The 19,492-nt window shown below is 42.8% G+C and overlaps 2 protein-coding genes across 4 annotated transcripts; one reads left to right on the top strand and one right to left on the bottom strand.

The window, feature by feature from the left end:
* The first annotated feature begins 1,665 nt into the window (after positions 1–1,665).
* On the top strand, positions 1,666–14,658 carry gys1 (glycogen synthase 1 (muscle)). The gene is made up of 16 exons (XM_030057472.1): positions 1,666–1,770; positions 4,096–4,214; positions 4,908–5,089; positions 6,464–6,655; positions 6,882–7,067; positions 7,409–7,553; positions 9,570–9,687; positions 10,084–10,204; positions 10,324–10,430; positions 10,594–10,653; positions 11,018–11,210; positions 12,359–12,485; positions 12,582–12,677; positions 12,790–12,953; positions 13,052–13,132; positions 13,269–14,658. The coding sequence occupies exons 2-16, from the start codon at positions 4,097–4,099 to the stop codon at positions 13,509–13,511; spliced, it is 2,133 nt and encodes a 710-aa protein (XP_029913332.1). The 5' UTR covers positions 1,666–1,770; position 4,096; the 3' UTR covers positions 13,512–14,658.
* A 48-nt stretch (positions 14,659–14,706) lies between these two features.
* Positions 14,707–19,026, bottom strand: aspdh (aspartate dehydrogenase domain containing). Of its 3 annotated transcripts, none has more exons than XM_030057481.1 (9): positions 18,880–19,026; positions 18,408–18,471; positions 18,091–18,148; positions 17,691–17,835; positions 17,437–17,521; positions 16,295–16,444; positions 15,737–15,960; positions 15,509–15,648; positions 14,707–15,007 (listed from the first exon to the last, which is right to left on the bottom strand). In XM_030057481.1, the coding sequence occupies exons 3-9, from the start codon at positions 18,143–18,145 to the stop codon at positions 14,970–14,972; spliced, it is 837 nt and encodes a 278-aa protein (XP_029913341.1). In that variant the 5' UTR covers positions 18,146–18,148; positions 18,408–18,471; positions 18,880–19,026; the 3' UTR covers positions 14,707–14,969. The 3 variants fall into 3 exon arrangements, with proteins under 3 accessions (XP_029913341.1, XP_029913342.1, XP_029913343.1); XM_030057482.1 differs by having other exon boundaries at positions 18,408–18,544; positions 18,880–19,011; XM_030057483.1 differs by lacking the exon at positions 18,408–18,471 and having other exon boundaries at positions 18,880–19,008.
* Between the last annotated feature and the right edge of the window lie 466 nt (positions 19,027–19,492).

Genomic DNA, 19,492 nt, shown 5'->3' on the forward strand with positions numbered 1-19,492 from the left:
TTTCACCCCAGATACGAACACAGTGTTTAGTTTGTGTGTGTTTGTCATTTGTTCCCTAAATCCTCAACATATTTGCTGTTAGTTTGATGCATTCAGAGTTTTATTATGTAGGTGATGAATTACATTTGCAGAAAAGGAGGAAGAGAGCAAGTGGGACAGGCAGCCATGTGTCATGTGACACTAAACTAGATAACTCATGCAAAGCCATGTTTGTCAGTTTGTTTTCCTCTCAGCCAGGGATGAGGGAAACACCAGCCAGAGAAATTCCCAGGTCATTTTCCTTTGTAAATATAACATTTATCATAATAAAACTGCCAGACTGGCCATTGTGTAATGAATAGATGATAATATAATAAAACAATACTGATTTTGCACTTCAATTACATCATCATAATTTTAAATGATATTTTTGATACAAACCCTTTTAAAACAGGTGAGTTACAGTTTATTAACATAATTCAAATAAAAGAAAACAGGCAATAGTAATGAATGCTAGATGAAGTGACAGCAATGTTGACAATAACATGATAGTCATATCAGTGTGATACTAAATCACAGAAAACAAGGAAACAAGAAAACACCTGGATATTTAGCAAGATTTTCTTTTTGTCTGCACCTTCTTAAATGCATTATTAACCATATCTGTGCCCCCTTCTTGTTTTTCTTTTTTCTTTTATTTATTTATTTACTTTTTATATTTATTTTTCTACACTGACTGTGTAGTAGTGGCCCACACCTTGCCCTGCTTATACAAAACAAAACAAAAAATAAAAGTATAAAAAAAAAATTAATGTTCCTACAGCAATATTAGTAATGCTCTGCCTTAAGGAGAGCTGATTCAAATAGTGAAATAGTAATGTGACACAGTGTGACTGGGTAACAGTGAATGCTCTTTATTTTTTATTATTAATTATTATGATTTTTTTTGTTTGTTTATTACTGATGCTTGGGAACTTGTTTTCCTTGCTCCATGGGGAGGTCAGAGGTCGGCATCTGCTCTGGAGCCTGCAGAGGCCGCAGTGTGGATGCTCTGGTCACACAGCCTCCCTTTTATTCTCAGAAGCTTCACCAATATAGACCCGGGCTGTTTGGCCGGTGTGGTCAGACCTGCCAACAGGGTGGTGGAAAATAGCTGTAAGGGTTAATACAGGATACAACTCAGAGATATGCAGGGAGGTTGGGTGTCTTAATGTCACCGGTCACGTTGTCTTCTCCCAGCTATGTTCCTCCTGACCCTTACGGCTGCCATTATTCTATAAATAACACTCTCCTTCTCCCCCTCCCTCACAAAAAAACGTTAACCCCGTTGCTGACGTTATACCCAGTCCACTCTTTTTAGGGGTGATATGATAATTCACCCAGCAGTGTAAAATCCCTCACAACTCCACTCAGCCAATAGTATCTCTCAGCTGGGGAAAACGCCCAATTCCCGTCACGTTGTTTTCAGAGGCGGAGAATGGGCACCGGCACAGGCCAATGGCAAAAAACTCCTAAATAAAAGGAGTTCAAGCCAGCGGAGTGGCTCCACAGTCACAACCCCGCCTTCTTCCCGGGCCAATAGCCACGGGGCGTCCTGTCTGTCAACATGACAGACCGCGCAGCGAACCAATGGGAGCCTCTGCTATTTAAATAAGACCGCCTCCCATTTTTCTGTCTCAGCTTTCCATTTTTTTTTCTTTTTTTCTTCTTTTTTTTTGAAGGGGGGATTGACTGTGACAGCTGCTGATGTTGCTGTAGCTTACCTTTGTGAAGTTGGGACAATACCGCAGGGTGAGTACACTGACTTCTCTCCCGCTACAATGACATTATTCTGGTAGTTCCGTGAGCAGCGCGCATCAGGACGCCGTGTCCACCGTCCCTGCGCGTTTCCGTAGCAGCGTCTCAGCCTAGGTGCCTGCTGTCACGTTCGCACTCTGTTGCTATTAAAGTCAGGGCTTGTGTGCGGTTGCCTATAACATGCAAAAAAAAAAAAAAAAAAAAAAAAAAAACACTATCTCGGCACCCTTTACTCGCATGCTTTATAGGACTAATTGGAGCACTGTTGGTCTGCGCTTCCTTCGGTGTATAGCTGTTACCCAAGGTGGGCGTGCAGCGCGTCGCCTTCATAGCCTGATCTGGGACATCAGGAGGGCTGCACAAGCTCTCACACACTTGCACTCCATTGTAGGGTGTAGGTCATTCAAAATAATAATAATAAAAAAATAATAATAACCTGCCCACAAACTGGTGCATGCAGCTGGATGGGAGCTTGTCTGATATGATGCATGTCAGAGATGTGGACAGGGCCCTGTGTGTGTCAGCAGGACAGTGATGGGCTGTTAACCAGTGCTGCACAGCCTTGACTCTGTCTCTTCTGATGGCCTCACTGCGCTGTCTTCCAGCCTGCTGAGGAACTTCAGATAGCAGTTTGAGGTCAGCACATCAGCAGAGTCTACACAGATAAGATTTGAGGTCACAGAGTCAGGGAATCACAGGACCGGAAGAAGCAGAAAAATTATGGACTGGATTGGGGAACAAGGGGGAGAGCAGTCCCACTGTGTTCTTGGTTAGTGTGTGTGTGTGTGTGTGTGTGTGTGTGTGTGTGTGCGCAGGTTTTAGTGTGGCTTTACACATGTCTGGGCTTCACAGGACGACAGTGTTTTGTTGGTGCATGTCGTCAACAAACTGCCACAACCGTGGAGTGCTGATTCAAGTCCATACCTGATGCACATCCTCATCTGCACTCTCCCTCTGCCTCTGCTAGCTTTCTCACACCACTCCTTTTTTTCTGTTCAGGAGGTTGCACCATTCACCCACATGCATCAGGAACTGAAGCGGTATTTTTGAGCACAGTTTTCCCCATACAATGTTGCACTGTGAAAAACTGTGAAGCCATTGTGTTTCTTTCAGCTGGATGGTTTGAGAAGAGCTACAGGCCTTTTTTTTTATGTCTGGTGACCTTAAAAACAAAGTACGAGCACCTCACCACTGCACAGTTAAGAAGCAAACTCACTGTCAAACAGCTTTTATGATTCACTTCAGCTGTAAAGTTATGTTGTGTGTGATATGAAAGATTGTTAAATGCATTTGTGTGGTTACATCATGTGTGCAGCTTTATGAGGCGGCTGTCAAAGGAAGGCCTTTTTTTACCATCTCAGATTATACTGCTGCACCTACTAATACAAACACCAATCCATACTCTACACACACACACACACACACACACACACACACAGTAAGTAGAATCTGGGTTACACAATGTACCACTTCAGTGACAGGCTGGATTTTCTTGTGAGAACTGCCAAAGGGCAAATAGGAGAGACAGAAGCCAGCGCTATTTTTTTTTTTTAAGTTAATATGAGGTGTTTGGGAATTGGGAATGTCAGAAATGCATTTTCAAACGAAAAAAAAAGTAGCGAGCCACTCTATCAGTGTTTTACCGCCATGTGGATGATTCTTTAAATTCCACCAAGAGGTTTGGATTTGATTCCGGAGAAGCTGACTTTCCTGCTAAATTGAGAACTGTTGAAATTGTTGTCGAATTTGTGAAAGAAGTTTCAACGTGTCTGTTGTGTTTACATCACAGCATCGTAATGTAATAGGACTTATGAAATGGGGGTTGTGGTCCACTGCTGACAAACTGGTTTGTTGGTGTGTGGGGAAATGACCATGATGATGTTTAGAGGAACATGTAATTTGGTGTTACATCATTTATTTCTTTTTCTGTCAGTTTAACTGATAATCTTATCTGGGGCAGCTTGCAGTGAATGAAACTATAAAATCAACTTGAATTCCTGGTCACCAACATGAAGAACAACCATCAGGAGCAGGAAAGTACAAGAGTCACAGTCAGAGGGTCCTGACATTTGATGTAATCAATATTCTTATGTCCGCAGGAAGATAATATATGATTGAACTGCTTGTGTAAGAAATAAGGGCTTGGAAGAGAAAGTAAAACAGGAGTTTTTTGTGTAAAATCAGTATAGCTTAATGTGAATAGTTCACACCTCTAAAGAGTTTGTGGTGGGCATAACGAGTGGAGGAAACCGTCATAACAGACCATGTATTGTACTCACTCATCCATCGGTGCATCTTCTGTGCTCTGTGTTCCCCCAGCATGCCGCTGGCTCGAAGCCTATCTGTCACCTCCCTGTCAGGGCTGGAGGAGTGGGACGAGGAGTTTGATTTGGAGGATGCTGTTCTTTTTGAAATCGCGTGGGAGGTCGCCAACAAAGGCAAGTGGCAGTGGTGTGTGAAAGTGTGAGCATACATGTTTGCTGCTTGATCGTGCACAGTCGTATGTCCATGTTGAAAGTAGGTGAAATAAAAATGTGTATAAGCATTTGCATTTTAAGAACATTATTTATATATATCATCATGTATTTTTGATAAGAAGGTGTGGGAATCAATGGGACACTGGCGCTTCGATACTATAATGATATCTGATGGCATCACAATACAGGCAATTCTGCAATATGTGATATATTGTGTGATAATCAGCTGTGATGGTGATGGTACAGATAACATCACATTACCACTAACTGAAGATGAAAGAAATACCATGAAAAAGGCAAAATAAATTTCCAATAATCAGGAATCAGCCTGTTTTTCAGTGTTTAAACTGAATTTAATGCACAGTGACAATGCAACACGAACAAGACAGAACAGTTCCTGCTAAAATACCTAAAGTCAGGGAAGAAACACGCCTCATGTGAACTCAAGTGTTCATCTGTGCAAATGGTATAAACTCAAATATCGATACTTTGCACAAAGGTTTTGATAACATATCACAAGAGAAGGTATCGCGATACATCAATACTTTGGTACTTTGATATTTGATGATGATTTGGTTTATATCCCGTCTTTTGTCTGGACAACCCTGTGTGAATGTGTGTGTGAATGTGTGTGTGTGTGCTGCCTGCGTGCAGTCGGAGGGATCTACACTGTCATCCAGACCAAAGCCCGTCTGACCGCGGAGGAATGGGGGGAGAACTACTTCCTGGTGGGCCCGTATGTGGAGAGCAACGTGCGCACCCAGGTGGAGCTGATCGAGCCCACCAACCCTGCCCTCAAAAGCACCATTGACAAGATGAACCGCAGCGGGTGTAAGGTAACATCATGTGTATACAATAAACCCCTCAGCCTGCACCCGTGCGGCACACACCCTCTAAGTTCAATATGTGCCATTTGAAAGGTCAGTGTATAAGTTTCAGGTTTGTGGAGGGAGATCAGTGAAAGCATGTGTGAGGAACGTACGCTGCACGGGAAAACTCGGCCAGATATGCCGACTTATCCCTCTAACTCAGTCCATCTTTCCCATCTGCCCCTCCCTCTCCCTGCCCGCTCTGTCTGTCCCTGACCATGTCTCTAAACCCCGTGGCATTTCCCCTCAAAGGTTAGAGGCTGTATCAATGTCTCTCTCTCTCTCTCCGTCTCTCTCACCAGAAATAGACGACTGAGTGTGAATGTGTGCGTCTGTCCAGATCCCTTTTAATCATTTGCGCTGTGTGTGTTTGCTGTGTCACTGTGGGACCACTATGGGATTATGGGTCAAGGCCGTGCAGAGTGGTCATGCTGCTATTTTAAAGGGGTAGTTCAGTGTTTTTAGAAGCCTTGTCGTCTGGCCGGCCTTGAATCAGGAAGACCTTTCAGTCGGTGCAAAAAGACACTCCAGTGCAGGTCGCTGAGGTTGAGAACCACTCAGAAAATGAGGTCCTATAGTGCTAAACTAAGTCCTGCATGCCTGTGAGACTGGAAACAACAACAGACTCTGTGTCAGCGAGAGTGAAATACTACAACAGGTTTTTTTTTTTTTCTGTCTCAGGGGTTGCCTATGACATTTACAAAGGCAGAAAAGTACACTTAGATTAAGAATGTGTATTTTAGCTAGTTTTACATGAACAAAAGTGCACTAAGAAAAATGTACATAATAAGTATAAAGGAAAAGTGATCAGTACACAAATGGAAAAGTGACAGAACATGAAGAATATAAAAAATGTTTTGCTTGGGCCAATGCATTTTTCTTGATGGGGTTTACCATTTTTATCAAGATTTTGGTTCAGTGTGTGGGTGCTTCCTGCTTTACTCAAGCTTATGTACCTGGGTTATACTTATATGTAGACTAAGACACAACTTAAGGTGCAGATGTTTGTCTCTTTGTTGTTTGTTTTTAACTCATTTTACTGCCCATTAATCTAATATTGTGAAAATGATTAACCTGTTCATCTAGATACTGAAAGATGGCAAAATAAATAGCCAACTGACAATTAGGTTTTTTTTCCTATTTTGAATGATGAGTAAAGGAACATTTGTTTTTTGCTGTGGCAGCTCCAAGTAAAACAAAATTTGCTTTGCTTTTTTTAGTATATCTATTATCAACTAATGTATCACTCAGTGATAAAGCACCCAGTCATTTAATCGTCTCCACCCCTAAAGTAGATGCTGACTAAATTCATCTCTCTGCCCCTTCTCCCTTCTCTCCCAGGTCTACTTTGGGCGCTGGCTCATCGAGGGCAGCCCCTACGTCATTCTGATCGACGTCGGCTTCACCGCCTGGTCTCTGGACCGCTGGAAGAGCGAGCTGTGGGAGAACTGTGCCATCGGGGTGCCGTGGTTTGACCGTGAGGCCAACGACGCCGTGCTGTTTGGCTTCCTGACGGCCTGGCTGCTGGGAGAGGTCAGAGGTCACACTGCCCGGCAGATGCCGGACAGCTGACATGAAGTGATGAGATATGAAACGATGCACAGTTTAGTTGACAATATCAAAATGAGAGATTCGGTCAACTTGCTGCTGTAGTTAGTTTGAATGTAGGCATTTTTTACAAATCCAATGTGTGTGAATGTCAGTGTAAGTGTGTGTGTGTGCGTGTTTCCTCACTGACCTGTGTTGTCCCATATGGCAGTATGCAGCCCAGTGTGAGGAGCCTCCACACATCCTGGCCCATTTCCATGAGTGGCTGGCCGGCCTGGGCCTGGTGCTGTGTCGCCAGAGACAGCTGCCTGTCGCCACCATCTTCACCACACACGCCACGCTGCTGGGACGCTACCTGTGTGCTGGGAACGTCGACTTCTACAACAACCTTGCTGAGGTGTGTGTGTGTGTGTGTGTGTGTGTGTGTGTGTGTGTGTGCGTCTTACAAAATCTCTGACCGTGTCAGCAGAATTTAATTAAATAAACCAGAGTAGACAGACTTGTTTGGCCACTGATGTTGTAAGCTGACTTTGTCTTCACTGTGGATAAAATTAAAGGAAACAAAGCAAAGCACATTCCTGGTTAGACATTACATAAGAACATTATTATATGTGAAAATGTGCTGCTCTGATAATGAGGCAGCACGTCGGTGGTGTGGAATTCAACAAGGTATCGACATGTGGATCCGTCCTCATGAGGCTTTTCTGTCTGCCTGTCTCTGATCTGGCTGTGTTTCAGTTCAATGTGGACAAGGAGGCAGGAGACAGACAGATCTACCACCGCTACTGTTTGGAGCGAGCAGCTGCACGCTGCGCCCATGTCTTCACCACCGTGTCACAGATCACAGCCATCGAGGCCGAGCACCTGCTCAAGAGGAAACCAGGTGCGTCTTTATTTTTCTTTATTGGGAGCTACATACAGTGTGCACACTCTAGTCTTCTAATTTGATGAAGTCAAATGAAGTGTGTTTAATGAAGTGTGTTTTCTGGCAGTGTGCACATTCAGACTTTGGCTTCATAGCAAATGAATGGACCTCTGTTTGATTGATTGAGCTGCTTGCGGTGTAGTTGTGTGGCAATAGAGATGCTTACAGATATTGGGACTAAATGACTCACGAGGTGAAAATTAAACTACAGACAGCTGCTCTCAATGGAGCGGACATGTACCAACTTGTAGGGCAGCTCACTCAACCCCTGGTACTTGATTTTATCATCTGACTTATATTCCCAAAATCCAGGGAAGGACAGCGTCAGTGAAGAGTCCCTCTTAGTGTAACTCCTCTCGATTTACACTGTCTTCACACACTTAATAAGAGACCAGACCTAAGACGTCAGAGAAAACAAATTCTTTGTTTGGTCTTCTTTCCACGACAACAGAGAATCAGTCATTAGACACAAGTATTTATTTGAAAAAAAAACCTGTGTGATTTTTCCATTATGAACAACAGCAGGAGCTTTGTAGGAGTCAGGAGGTAAACCAAAGACAATTTCCTCTGTTTTCTTCATGTTTATCTCAAGAGTGCTTTTGTCACTCCATTCGACCGCTTTATTCACACCAAGTCGGTGCATGTCAGGGTTGTTAGAGTACATTAGCAGAGATATTGAGGCTGTGTCATCAGAGTACCTAAGAATGTATTGATCAGGTGCGTGCGTCCCTGAGGAGCTCCAACACTGGTCATGATGGGGGATGAAACGGTATTGCTCACTTTAACAATCTGAACTCTGGTGGTGAGAAAATACATGTACCAGTGAGTCAAATACAGATTCAGTTACAGCTGAACCATTTTCAGAATAATAATAATAATAATAATAATAATAATAATAATATCAGAATAATAAGGTGATTCAAAATAATTAACATCTGGATTTTGTTATAATGACTGGATATTTACCTAATATGTGTTTGGTCCTGGATCTGTGTGTCTCTGTGTGTGTGTGTGTGTGTGTCCGTCTGCGGCTGACATTGCAAACTGCTGAGTCTAATGTTTTTGCGAACAGTCATGCCTGTGCGACGAAGAACATCTCGTGGTTGCAAAGGGTCAAAAACTTTGAAAAGCATTTGTTTTTGTTACTTTCGCTCTCTCTCTTCATTCACTTTTTATCTTGCTCAACCACCACTACTGTCTCTCTCTCTTCACATAGCCTACAGGGTCACTATACGCCGCTCCCTCTCTTCATCCACTGTGTAACTCACTTGTTTTCATCCTGTTGTAGCTGTGATCGCTCCAATCACGGGTGAAAAGATCCAGGACATGTGTTGCATTTTTTGAGCGACTTTACCCAGCGCTGACAAGGAAGTCAACAGAACACAGAGCACCCTGGGAAACAGCGCTGTAAAAAGTGTCAGAGTACGGGTTAAAATAGGTTATATAGCCTAATGCTTCACAAATGGCGTGTAAACAGCCATCACTGTTTCATACATCAGTGAGCTATTTGCATGATCTTTGCAGGTCTTTAGTGTGTGTGTGTGTGTGTGTGTGTGTGTGTGTGTGTGTGTGTGTGTGTGTGTGTGTGTGTGTGTGTGTGAGAGAGAGAGAGAGTAATAATTTAAAATTTTTCTATTTTGTGCTCTTTTTGAAACATGATTTCAAAGCTGTATGACTTGTTGCAAAAAGCCAGAAATGGCTGATGAGTCATAGGACCCCGACAACTGGTATTAATGTGTGTGATAAAGTGAAGCACATACAGAGGGAACAACTCGAAAGGCTTTGGGAACTTTCCAGTATATTTTCTATACTGTATCTTCTGTACTCTATAGTACTTTTCACAGCACACAAACATGAGTGGCACCTGAAACTGATTTATCTCTTTCTTTCTCTCCCTCTCCCCCTCGTGTCTCTCTCTGTGTTTCTTTCTGTCTCCTTCATTTCCCCTGCCTTAACCTCTGTAACCTTGTGTAGACATCGTCACTCCAAACGGGCTGAACGTGAAGAAGTTCTCCGCCATGCACGAGTTTCAGAACCTGCACGCTCAGAGCAAGAATCGAATCCAGGAGTTCATCAGAGGACACTTCTACGGGTCAGAGATACCACAACACACATTCCCAGCATCGCAGTGGATTCACAAACATTTATAGCATCTTTAATTTAGCTTCTTATACGAGGTGTTATGAAGACAATCGTTTGCGTACTGATATATCACGTGTACAGGACATTGTTGAGTGTGTTTATGGTATATTTTATTCGTATGGTATGTTTTGTTGAGTCATCTTGGTACTTAGGAGGCTTTATGACTTTCATCAAATTAATGCAGTTATCATAAAGAATATAGTGCTTGGATACTCAAGAAGTCATTGCAAAAAGTACTTTGTGAGCCAGCCAATGTGCAGACTTATTCTGTCTTTTTTGTTTCAGTTATTTGATTATTTGTTTGTTTGTTTATTTATTTATTTATTTATTTTGTCTTGACCATTAGGCACCTTGACTTCAACCTGGACAAGTGTTTGTTCCTCTTCATAGCTGGACGGTATGAGTTCTCCAACAAAGGGGCTGATATCTTCTTGGAGGCTTTAGCAAGGCTCAACTATCTGCTGAGGGTAAGTGTGTGTGTGTGTGTGTGTGTGTGTGTGTGTGTGTGTGTGTGTGTGTGTGTGTATAAGGTGAATTCTAGGTGTTAAATCATAGACCTACATCCTCTCTGGCCTGTCTGTTGCAGGTCAACCATAGTGATGTGACGGTCATCGCATTCTTCATCATGCCAGCAAGGACAAACAACTTCAACGTGGAGACGCTGAAAGGCCAAGCAGTCAGGAAGCAGCTTTGGTGAGGCTGCTTTTCATCTGCAATCCCTCCATCCAACACCTGTCGTCCTAGAGGCACATTTTAACTGTTTTTTATAGTAGGCAAATTCATGTAATCTTACCTTAATTTGGCATAAGAAGCACCGTGTTGATTGCACTTGTATTGTCTATTATTTCACTGACAGGGATACAGCTCAAACGGTGAAGGAACGCTTTGGAAAGAAACTTTATGAGTCACTCCTAGTGTAAGTAAATGAACGAAACCTGCTAGAGGACACACGCAATGACTTTTCTTATAACAACATCAGTTCAAAAAAATATGATGAAATCTGCTCCACTCATAAAAGTGAAAAATATATCAGATGGTAAAATCCGGTTGTTTCAGTTTTCTCAGTAGTAACATCTAAGCCAATGTTGTAATTTATGAATGCAATACTTTGATGGTAGAAATCTAGGCAACACTGAATTTCACTTTTTCTGATAAAGTTCATGCTCACATGTACAGCATACATTGTAATTGTTTTGGAAAGTGTATGAGAAACCCAAACCCCTGATTTGACGGTTATATTTTTTGTCATCATTAAGTTTATAACAATCTGTTCTGTTTAGTGGGCAGCTACCAGACGTGTCAAAGATGCTAGATAAAGAGGATTTCACCATAATGAAGCGGGCCATCTTTGCGACCCAGAGGCAGTGCCAGCCTCCCATCTGTACCCATAACATGCTCGAGGACAGCAGCGACCCCATCCTCAACTGTATCCGCCGCATCGGCCTCTTCAACAGCTCTGCTGACCGTGTCAAGGTACCTCACAGCTCCTTGGAACATTTTTTATTCATTAACAAAAAAGTTTACGCACATTCACTCAGTGGTGGGTTTAATAGGTGCATGCCAACGGTTCACTCCTACAGTAAACATCTTTATGGAAACACCTTTCTGATGAGAGCAATGGCAAAAATTAGTGAATGCAAACAGATTGGCCACCAAGTATGGGAATAACCATGAAGTACGAGAGTAATCTGCACTCAACATGTCCAGTCCTTTTTAACTTGATCTCAACACCATTCAAGGCACCTGACAACAGTTCAGGCCCTAGTTCTCCACCCAACAGAGAACTTTGGGATGAAGTGTGAAGTGAAAAAGTTGCAGCATAAATGTGCCACCAGAAAATGTGCAAAAGTCAGCATTGACTGAGATCACTATGGAAAGTTTCGTCACCTTTTGGAATTCAGGGTCGTCCAAAGGGACAAGGGGGTCCCACCTGGTGCTAACACGGTGCACCTAATAAAGTGGCTACCAAGGGTACATCTTATCTAATTGTCCATTGAACTGCAGAGTGTTTACTCATTATATCATTCTCCAGCATATGGTTTTAGGGTTAGGGTTAGGGTTTGCATCACGACCCGTCCAGTCTTTAAATCAGTATGCCGACTTATAGAAGGCAACTTGACAAATGTTTGCATTAATAATGAGAGCAAATTGACCAGTGGTGCTGCAGCACATGCCTCGTCGCCACGCTAAATATTCCACATATGCTTTTGTTGAATGTTTTTCAAGGGCTCTGAGAACATATCCATTCATTTCTAATAGATGGTGACTAAATCGCTATTTTTTCCTGCTTTTTGTATTCTGGATCACATTTCTAATGTTGTGAATCCAAGCTTGTGTAGTGACAGGAAATAAAAAGGTGCTTGCTCTGCTGAATGAAACCAAAACAATCAAGGACTCCAATGTTTCCATCAATGACGCGTACAAACCCGACACTGTGCACCTACACCTCATAGCCTTCACTGTGATGGTAGCCCGTCTATCACATGGTGGCTTGTTAAATCGTTGTCAGGCAACACAGACATTTTGAGCCAAGAACAGGAATTTGCTCCTCATTAATTGTTTTGATATATACCCGGGTATCTTGTCCTGATTCCGAAACGATTCGCTTTTCCATCCATTAGATCATCTTCCATCCAGAGTTCCTGTCGTCCACCTCTCCTTTACTTCCAATGGATTATGAAGAGTTTGTAAGAGGCTGCCACCTCGGTGTGTTCCCATCTTACTATGAGCCCTGGGGCTACACACCAGGTATGACTCACACTGTGTGTGTGTGTGTGTGTGTGTGTGTGTTGGTGTAATGATATGAAATTTTATCAGGCCTCTTTATGTCTCTTTCGTCCTCAGCTGAGTGCACAGTTATGGGTATCCCATCAATCTCCACTAATCTGTCGGGCTTTGGATGTTTCATGGAGGAACACATAGCAGACCCTTCAGCATATGGTGGGTTGTTTTTTTTTTTGTTTTTTTTTAAGAGTATCTTTCAAATTGGCAGTGGACCCAAGATTGTTCTTCTTTACAGTTAGTCACTGGGATTATTGTTGCCCCTCTGCAGGTATCTACATCCTGGACCGGCGGTACCGAGGGGTTGACGAGTCATGCAACCAGCTCACTTCCTTCTTGTTCCAGTTCTGCAAGCAGAGCCGGCGCCAGCGGATCATCCAGAGGAACCGCACCGAGCGTCTGAGCGACCTCCTGGATTGGAGATACCTCGGCAGGGTGAGACTCCAGTCTCAAAAGCTCAAAGCTCATATTCGCTGGTGTGGCAGCTCTGAACCGATTTACGTTTTGTTTCTCTCGTCTTCTTTCTGTTCTAGTACTACATATCTGCTCGTCATATGGCCCTGGCTAAAGCCTACCCTGACGCCTTCTCATATGAACCTCATGAGCCCAACTCGGTAAGTCAGCTTTGGGGAACTCTACCGCTTTTGCCTGCTTCATCTGTTGATGTGCTCGTGTCATTTATTGAGGTAAAACTGTTTGATCTTCATCCTCTGCTCGATGTTTTGATGCCTTTTTGTAACTCCTCCCCAGGCCTCGGGCTTCCGTTATCCCCGTCCGGCCTCCGTGCCCCCGTCTCCGGCTCTGTCCCGCCACTCCTCCCCGCACCACAGCGAGGCCGAGGACAACGACGACGAAGACGAACGATACGACGAGGATCTGGAGGCGGAAAAGGATCGGATGAACATCCGCCAGCCCGTAGCCCTGCCCTTCAAAAACAAGGCTTACACTGTCTACGGGGCCAACGGTGATGGTGCTACTACCGAGAAAAACTGAGACACACATGCAACACACACACACAGAACTCACTAGTGACACTTCTCTGTGGTAGTATGTACGGCCATCCATGTACTCACACAATTCATAGATGAGTGCAGTTGAGCGAACATGAGCGGTTAAAGCAGTTTGTTGTGAAAATTATATCGCCGTCAATGTCTTCCCAACCTCTGCTTACCTCAGTATTTTTTAAATATATATTGGTTCAATATGTCTCTGTATTTTTGGGTTACACCAGCAGTAAAATCAGTGGCTTATTTTGTGTATGAACTAAGCAGCTAGAAAGGGCTAAATTAAAGCTCTACAAGAAAAAAAAAATACACCATTGCTCCAATGGATTTGGTAGGGCACTAACAGATGATAACAGCATTATTGAATAGATAACAGAGTATTTTATTGGCCTCAGGATGGGCTTTTTTATTTGAATGAAAGGTGGGTCAAAGCAGGGATATCATAACCCTCCTTTTTATCATCTTTGCACATCCTCACAGCTGTAACAGACATTTTCCCCATAAATGTGGCCTGTGTAAAGGTGGTTTAAATTCCTCTCAGTAGCTACTCAGAGCACTTACAATATCTTCCTTACTTATTTGGGTGACTGTTTTGAACTCAGATGATCACCTCGTGGTAGCACTTTTTTTTTTTTCTCTTCCAGACGCCTTTTTCACTGTAATGCGTCCCTGAATGGAAATGAGACGCACCACACGCACCTGCACATCAAGAAACTGCCTCAGAACACAATGCTGAAAAGCCTTTGGTTCTCTCATTTTGACAATAGTGCTGTTTGTGTGTGTGTGTGTGTTTTTCTTTTTTTCTGGTTCTGAGCCTTACTGTATCACAGCCTTTGAGTGACAATTATCAGCAACCTCACACTCCTGTTTATCTGTCTGTGTGCCTGTTTGTGCAAGTATTTATTTCTAGAAGGAATGAAGCTGGGACACACTGAGGGGGAAGACGATGTTAGGTTGAGATGGTAACAGTGTTTTTAGAGGAAAGAAATAAGAGAAAGGGAGCTCCTGTACGTCTGACTAGTTGTTGTTTTGAAAGAAGGGAAAATGGTTTCACCAGGAGTATGCACACTCCCAGTTAGTCTATCATTTGTTACAATCTTGCACCAGATTAACTTAAAATAAAGTTTAAATATGTATACGTGCGTGTGTGTCACAAATGATAACAGCCTCTTCTTTTGTTTGTTTGGATGCCATTTATTGCCACACAAAGAAGCAAAGGTTTCTGTGTATTCAAATGCTCCAAATACTGAGAAAATACAGCCCAAGTAACACCATGTTCAAAGTACACACCTTCTTATTTATGTGGAAACCTGCAGTGGATCATCTTTATTGGTTCTCTGAGCAGTGGAACAAAGGTGTGTTGGAAAAAATATTGTCAGTAACTCAGTAACTACCATCCCTGATTTTGGGTTGTGCATTTGTAAATCTTCCTGAGTTTTCACCTCCTTCAGCACAAGTACACTCGCCCGCCGTGGCCTTTGCAAACTGAAAGAAAAAGAAAATGCAAAGGATAATAAAACACATGATCTTTACTTGAAACTCGTTTGCACGTGTAAACTCAAGATGTGCCTTTTCACGCCCCGACTTAACCAGAATTGCTACACCGAGTCTAATAGTGTATTTGATATAAGGGATGAGGCTCACATACATGTTACATTATGTTAAATGAATGGCTTTTAAACATTTTTCCACATGTCTTCACTCGTCTCCATACAAATGCATGAAGAGGTGGCATATCCACTTCTTTCCTGCTGAAAAATACTGAATTTGTGATTTTAATTTTGACCCATACCAGAATCAACATAATCAACATAATTTAAATGACATTTTCACTCAGTTAGTCTTATAAAATGACACTTTCATGCCAGGTGTGACTTGTCCCCCCAGGAGAACTAATGTTAGGACGTGTATACATACAAATAATGTTTAAATCCTCTGTGAATTATAAAAGGATTTAAGAGAGAGTCCTTGAGAGCCAGAACCCACCTAGTAAACTATGCCAGAAGGAGTTGTAAGTGGCGCTGCCCGTTACAGCGCCCAGTTTGGCTGGATTCCTCCTCACGGTGTGGACTGAAAAGCCGTTGGCCCCGGTCACCTCCACCTCCACCACATGGTAGTCACTCAGCCTGCCGCAGGGAGAGGTAAGACACTGGGCTGTTCAATCACGAAATGCCTCCTTTATTCAGAGCGTATGAGCTTTGTACTTAGACTCACGCTGTGTCAGACACAATCTCTCCTCTAACACCAGAGAAGCCGAGCGTCCCTGCTGCCACCGCCGCTGCTGCCATGGTGTTCACGTTGTTGGGGGCGAGAGGGCACAGCTCTGCCACCGAGCCGCTGAATAAAACACGCCTCCCCTCTCCCTCTGTCCAGTCAGAGAGCGTGTCTCCTGTCAGCCGGAAGCAGGATGGATGTTTGGACATCCTTATGAACAAAGCCTGAGCACAAGTCAAGACAAGAAACTGAGATAAATCAAAAAGCAGGAAGAGAATCACAGGAAGTTCGGGGCCTCATTAGCAACAAGTCAGATTCAGCCACCTTTTTATCACTAATATGTTCATCTAAACCCCAAAAGTCAAATCAACCCCATACTGATATTCATAGTGGGAGAATCTACATGATGTTTCATATATTTATCAGCCTTTTTTCCACAAAAAAACAAAATCAGACACTTTTTGGCAACTGGGTCCTGTATAACAGTTCGGTTTGTAGGGCAATATTGTGCATGGCTTTGAGATGATAGTAAGCCTAACCATCCACAGCCTCTTTTACCTTTAGGGCTCCACTATCATTCAGTCTCTGGATGTCGTGGCCTCCCCACAATGCACCACTGGGGACATAGAGCGTCCTGCCGTGCTGCTTGGCGGCCTGACACAGCGCCTGGTTCAGATCAGGATCAGAGAGGGCGGAGGGGGAGCCCACCTGAACGCACAACACAACAAGTGGACATGAGAACAAGGAGAAGGACAACAAAGGGTGCAGACATCACCACTAATCTTTTAGCCAGTATTTTATATATCATTAGTTGAAGGTCTTGCCAGTCTAGCCAGTTATTGTTGACCAGTGACTATATTATATTATATATCTATCTGTGGAGGAAACAAAAAAAAAAACAAGGAACTGTCACATTTAAGTAGATCATCATCATATAGTCAACGAAGTGTGTTTATATATAAAATCAAAGAAACAGTAGCACTGTCTCAACTACAACTTTATGCCAGCAACAATAAAATATAGGACTTACAGGCTGAACTCTTATTGCCAGAAATAAAATACTTTACTGATCTTAATCTTTGTAACAGCTGAGGAACAGGAACATAAGTAACAGGTAACATTATGGGATAGATTCTGAATCTACTTTTACTGTGAAATGATGCAAATGACGTGTTTCCATCTTAAAACACTATGAGTGAACTGAGTGACAATGTCATGGGCTGTTATCTAATTGTTTATATATTTCTGCATGAGAGGAATGATGCCCTTCTGCAGGCCTGACAGAGTTACCATGAACTGAATGCTAAAAGTAATTCATGATGTAATTGATGTAATTAGAATGTAATTATTGATGCCATCAGCAGGTCCCTTAAGGCTTAATGCCATAGTCTACATTTAATGACACCCAAATGTGCACTAGCTGTATTAGATGACTGTGTTTAATGAGTGCTTGTAGATTCGTCTGTATTATTGTCAGTGTGATAGAGTCTATGTAATGGTGTTGTATGTGAATGAATGTTTTTAGCGTCTGGTGGTTGTTGTGTGTGTGTGTGTGTACATGCTCAGGAACCGCAGATGGAAAATGGCTGACAGCTAAATCTGGCATAAATCATCTTTTCTCCCTTTGAGATTAACGTTTTTTTTGCGCATGATCCTTGTTTAATAATACCAATAAAAAGACAAACAGAAGAGTATCTTACCATAAAATGCGACCGAGAGAGGAAACGGAGCCCAAAGTCCTTTACTATCTGAGGATGGCACACCTCTACAATCACATCACACTGCCTGTGGAGCACACAGCGGCTGTAAAGCAACACTGGGGCACATGATACACTCAGTGCATGTTTACAATGGAGAGCAGATAATAAATGATGCTGCTACTGTGCTTTGCATATGGGTCTGCACTGTGTGTGTGTGTGTGTGTGTGTGTGTGTGTGTGTGTGTATGTTTGCACCTGTCTGCAAAGGCTGATAAATCACCGAGAACGAGCTCATCAGGAACTGAACCTTTGAGCTTGTCAGTGTTTCTGTTCCACACGAAGGCGAGAGTTAGACCCGAACCAGCTCCTTCTTTAAGGATCCTCTCCACCAGGTACTGCCCTACAGAGGACACACACACACACACACACACACACACACACAGTCACTCACTTCCAAGAAAAGCTAGATTGCCACACCTTGGTCACAAAGGAGAATTAAATGTCAAAATGACTAGTAGCCTAAACAGTGTGCATGTGTGTGTGTGTGTGTGTGTGTGTGTGTGTGTGTGTGTGTGTGTGTGTGTGTGTGTGTGTGTGTGTGTGTGTGTGTGTGTGTGTGTGTGTGCAAGGTGTGGGGGGTAACCAGAGTGCAAACCTAGATGCCCGTATCCCACAATTCCAATCCTTAAGGCAGACGAGTTGGTAGCCATGGCCTGCCGGAGACAGCAAAGAAGAATCAAATGAACGTCAAGAACATTCACCTCTAACTTGACACCATAGGTTCACACACACACACACACACACACACACACACACACACACACACACACACACACAAAGCTACCCAGTCTGCTCTCCTGACCTCCAGTATAGACCTGTGTCTGACTGTGTTTTGCCTTGGATTCTTCCCGTTATCAGACTTCCCCCATTCCCTCTCTGACCCGCACCGCCTTCATTTATTGTCCTACTCACCGATGAGTCTCCCACCCCTCCGGAGCTGCGTCTCCCAGCTCCAAGCACACCTTCAGGCCCGTAGCTCAAGGGATTATGGGAACACACGGTACAAAGTTTGAGACAGACAGGACTGAGTTAATCATTAGTTCTCCGATCTGTGGGATCATCACAGGTTGGGCTCCTCCTCTGCTCATTTAAACTTTTTTTTATCATCATCTATCATAAGGTTCAGCCTAAATTCAACTATATCACCCTGCATCTACATGTTAGACATTTGTTCTCATCTGACCTGTATGCACTGTGTAAATGTGTGTGGTTTACTATCATATAAGCTTATAAGTAATGTGATCCACCCCACACTATCACCCCACTTCCTCTATTGCAACAAACCACATTTATTTAGGATTCTGAGTTATGTATGTGTGTAAAATACTCCTCTGTAACTCTGGAAACATTTACCTTAGAAATGTATGTTTGTATGAGCACTCACCTTCCTGTTTCATTTGAGTCAAACACTCTTACAGGCAGAATTTCAACATCTTTATTATAATACACTGCTAGGATTTTCCAAAGCTGCTCTAGTTTTGAGATTGTAGGCACGTTTCACTTTTTTCCAAAGTAGGAAGTGGTGGGTGACTGCTGCCTTTCTGTGAGAACTCTGATGAAGTGTTGCCACCTAGTGGCCAAAGTCAGTACTGCAACTCAAACAAGGCTATAACCAGCACGCCTGCCACTCTGTGACTTACAGAGGAGCAACACCGATGCTCTTCAAGGAAAATACAGAAATAACTTTTACAAGAAGGTACTTACATATTTCTGATTTTAAAGCAACAATGTGCCATGATAGCACACAAGCAGTCATTGTTTTCCTTAACATGACCTTGATTTTTTACATCAGAAACATGAATTTAATTAGAAGAGGAATGTGTAATTTCTATTTATATCTATTCTTTATGCCTATTTTCTGTTGTTTTCCAAACTAAACTCCAGCTTTTTAATCTCTTTTGATTTATATTACTGGAGTTATTTTATGCTATAAAAGTAAATGGGTAAAACATATTTCATGGCTTGAACATAATGTATAACACAAAGGGTGAGATGCT

Source organism: Myripristis murdjan, chromosome 8 (genome assembly GCF_902150065.1).
Source record: "Myripristis murdjan chromosome 8, fMyrMur1.1, whole genome shotgun sequence".
NCBI lineage: Eukaryota > Metazoa > Chordata > Actinopteri > Holocentriformes > Holocentridae > Myripristis > Myripristis murdjan.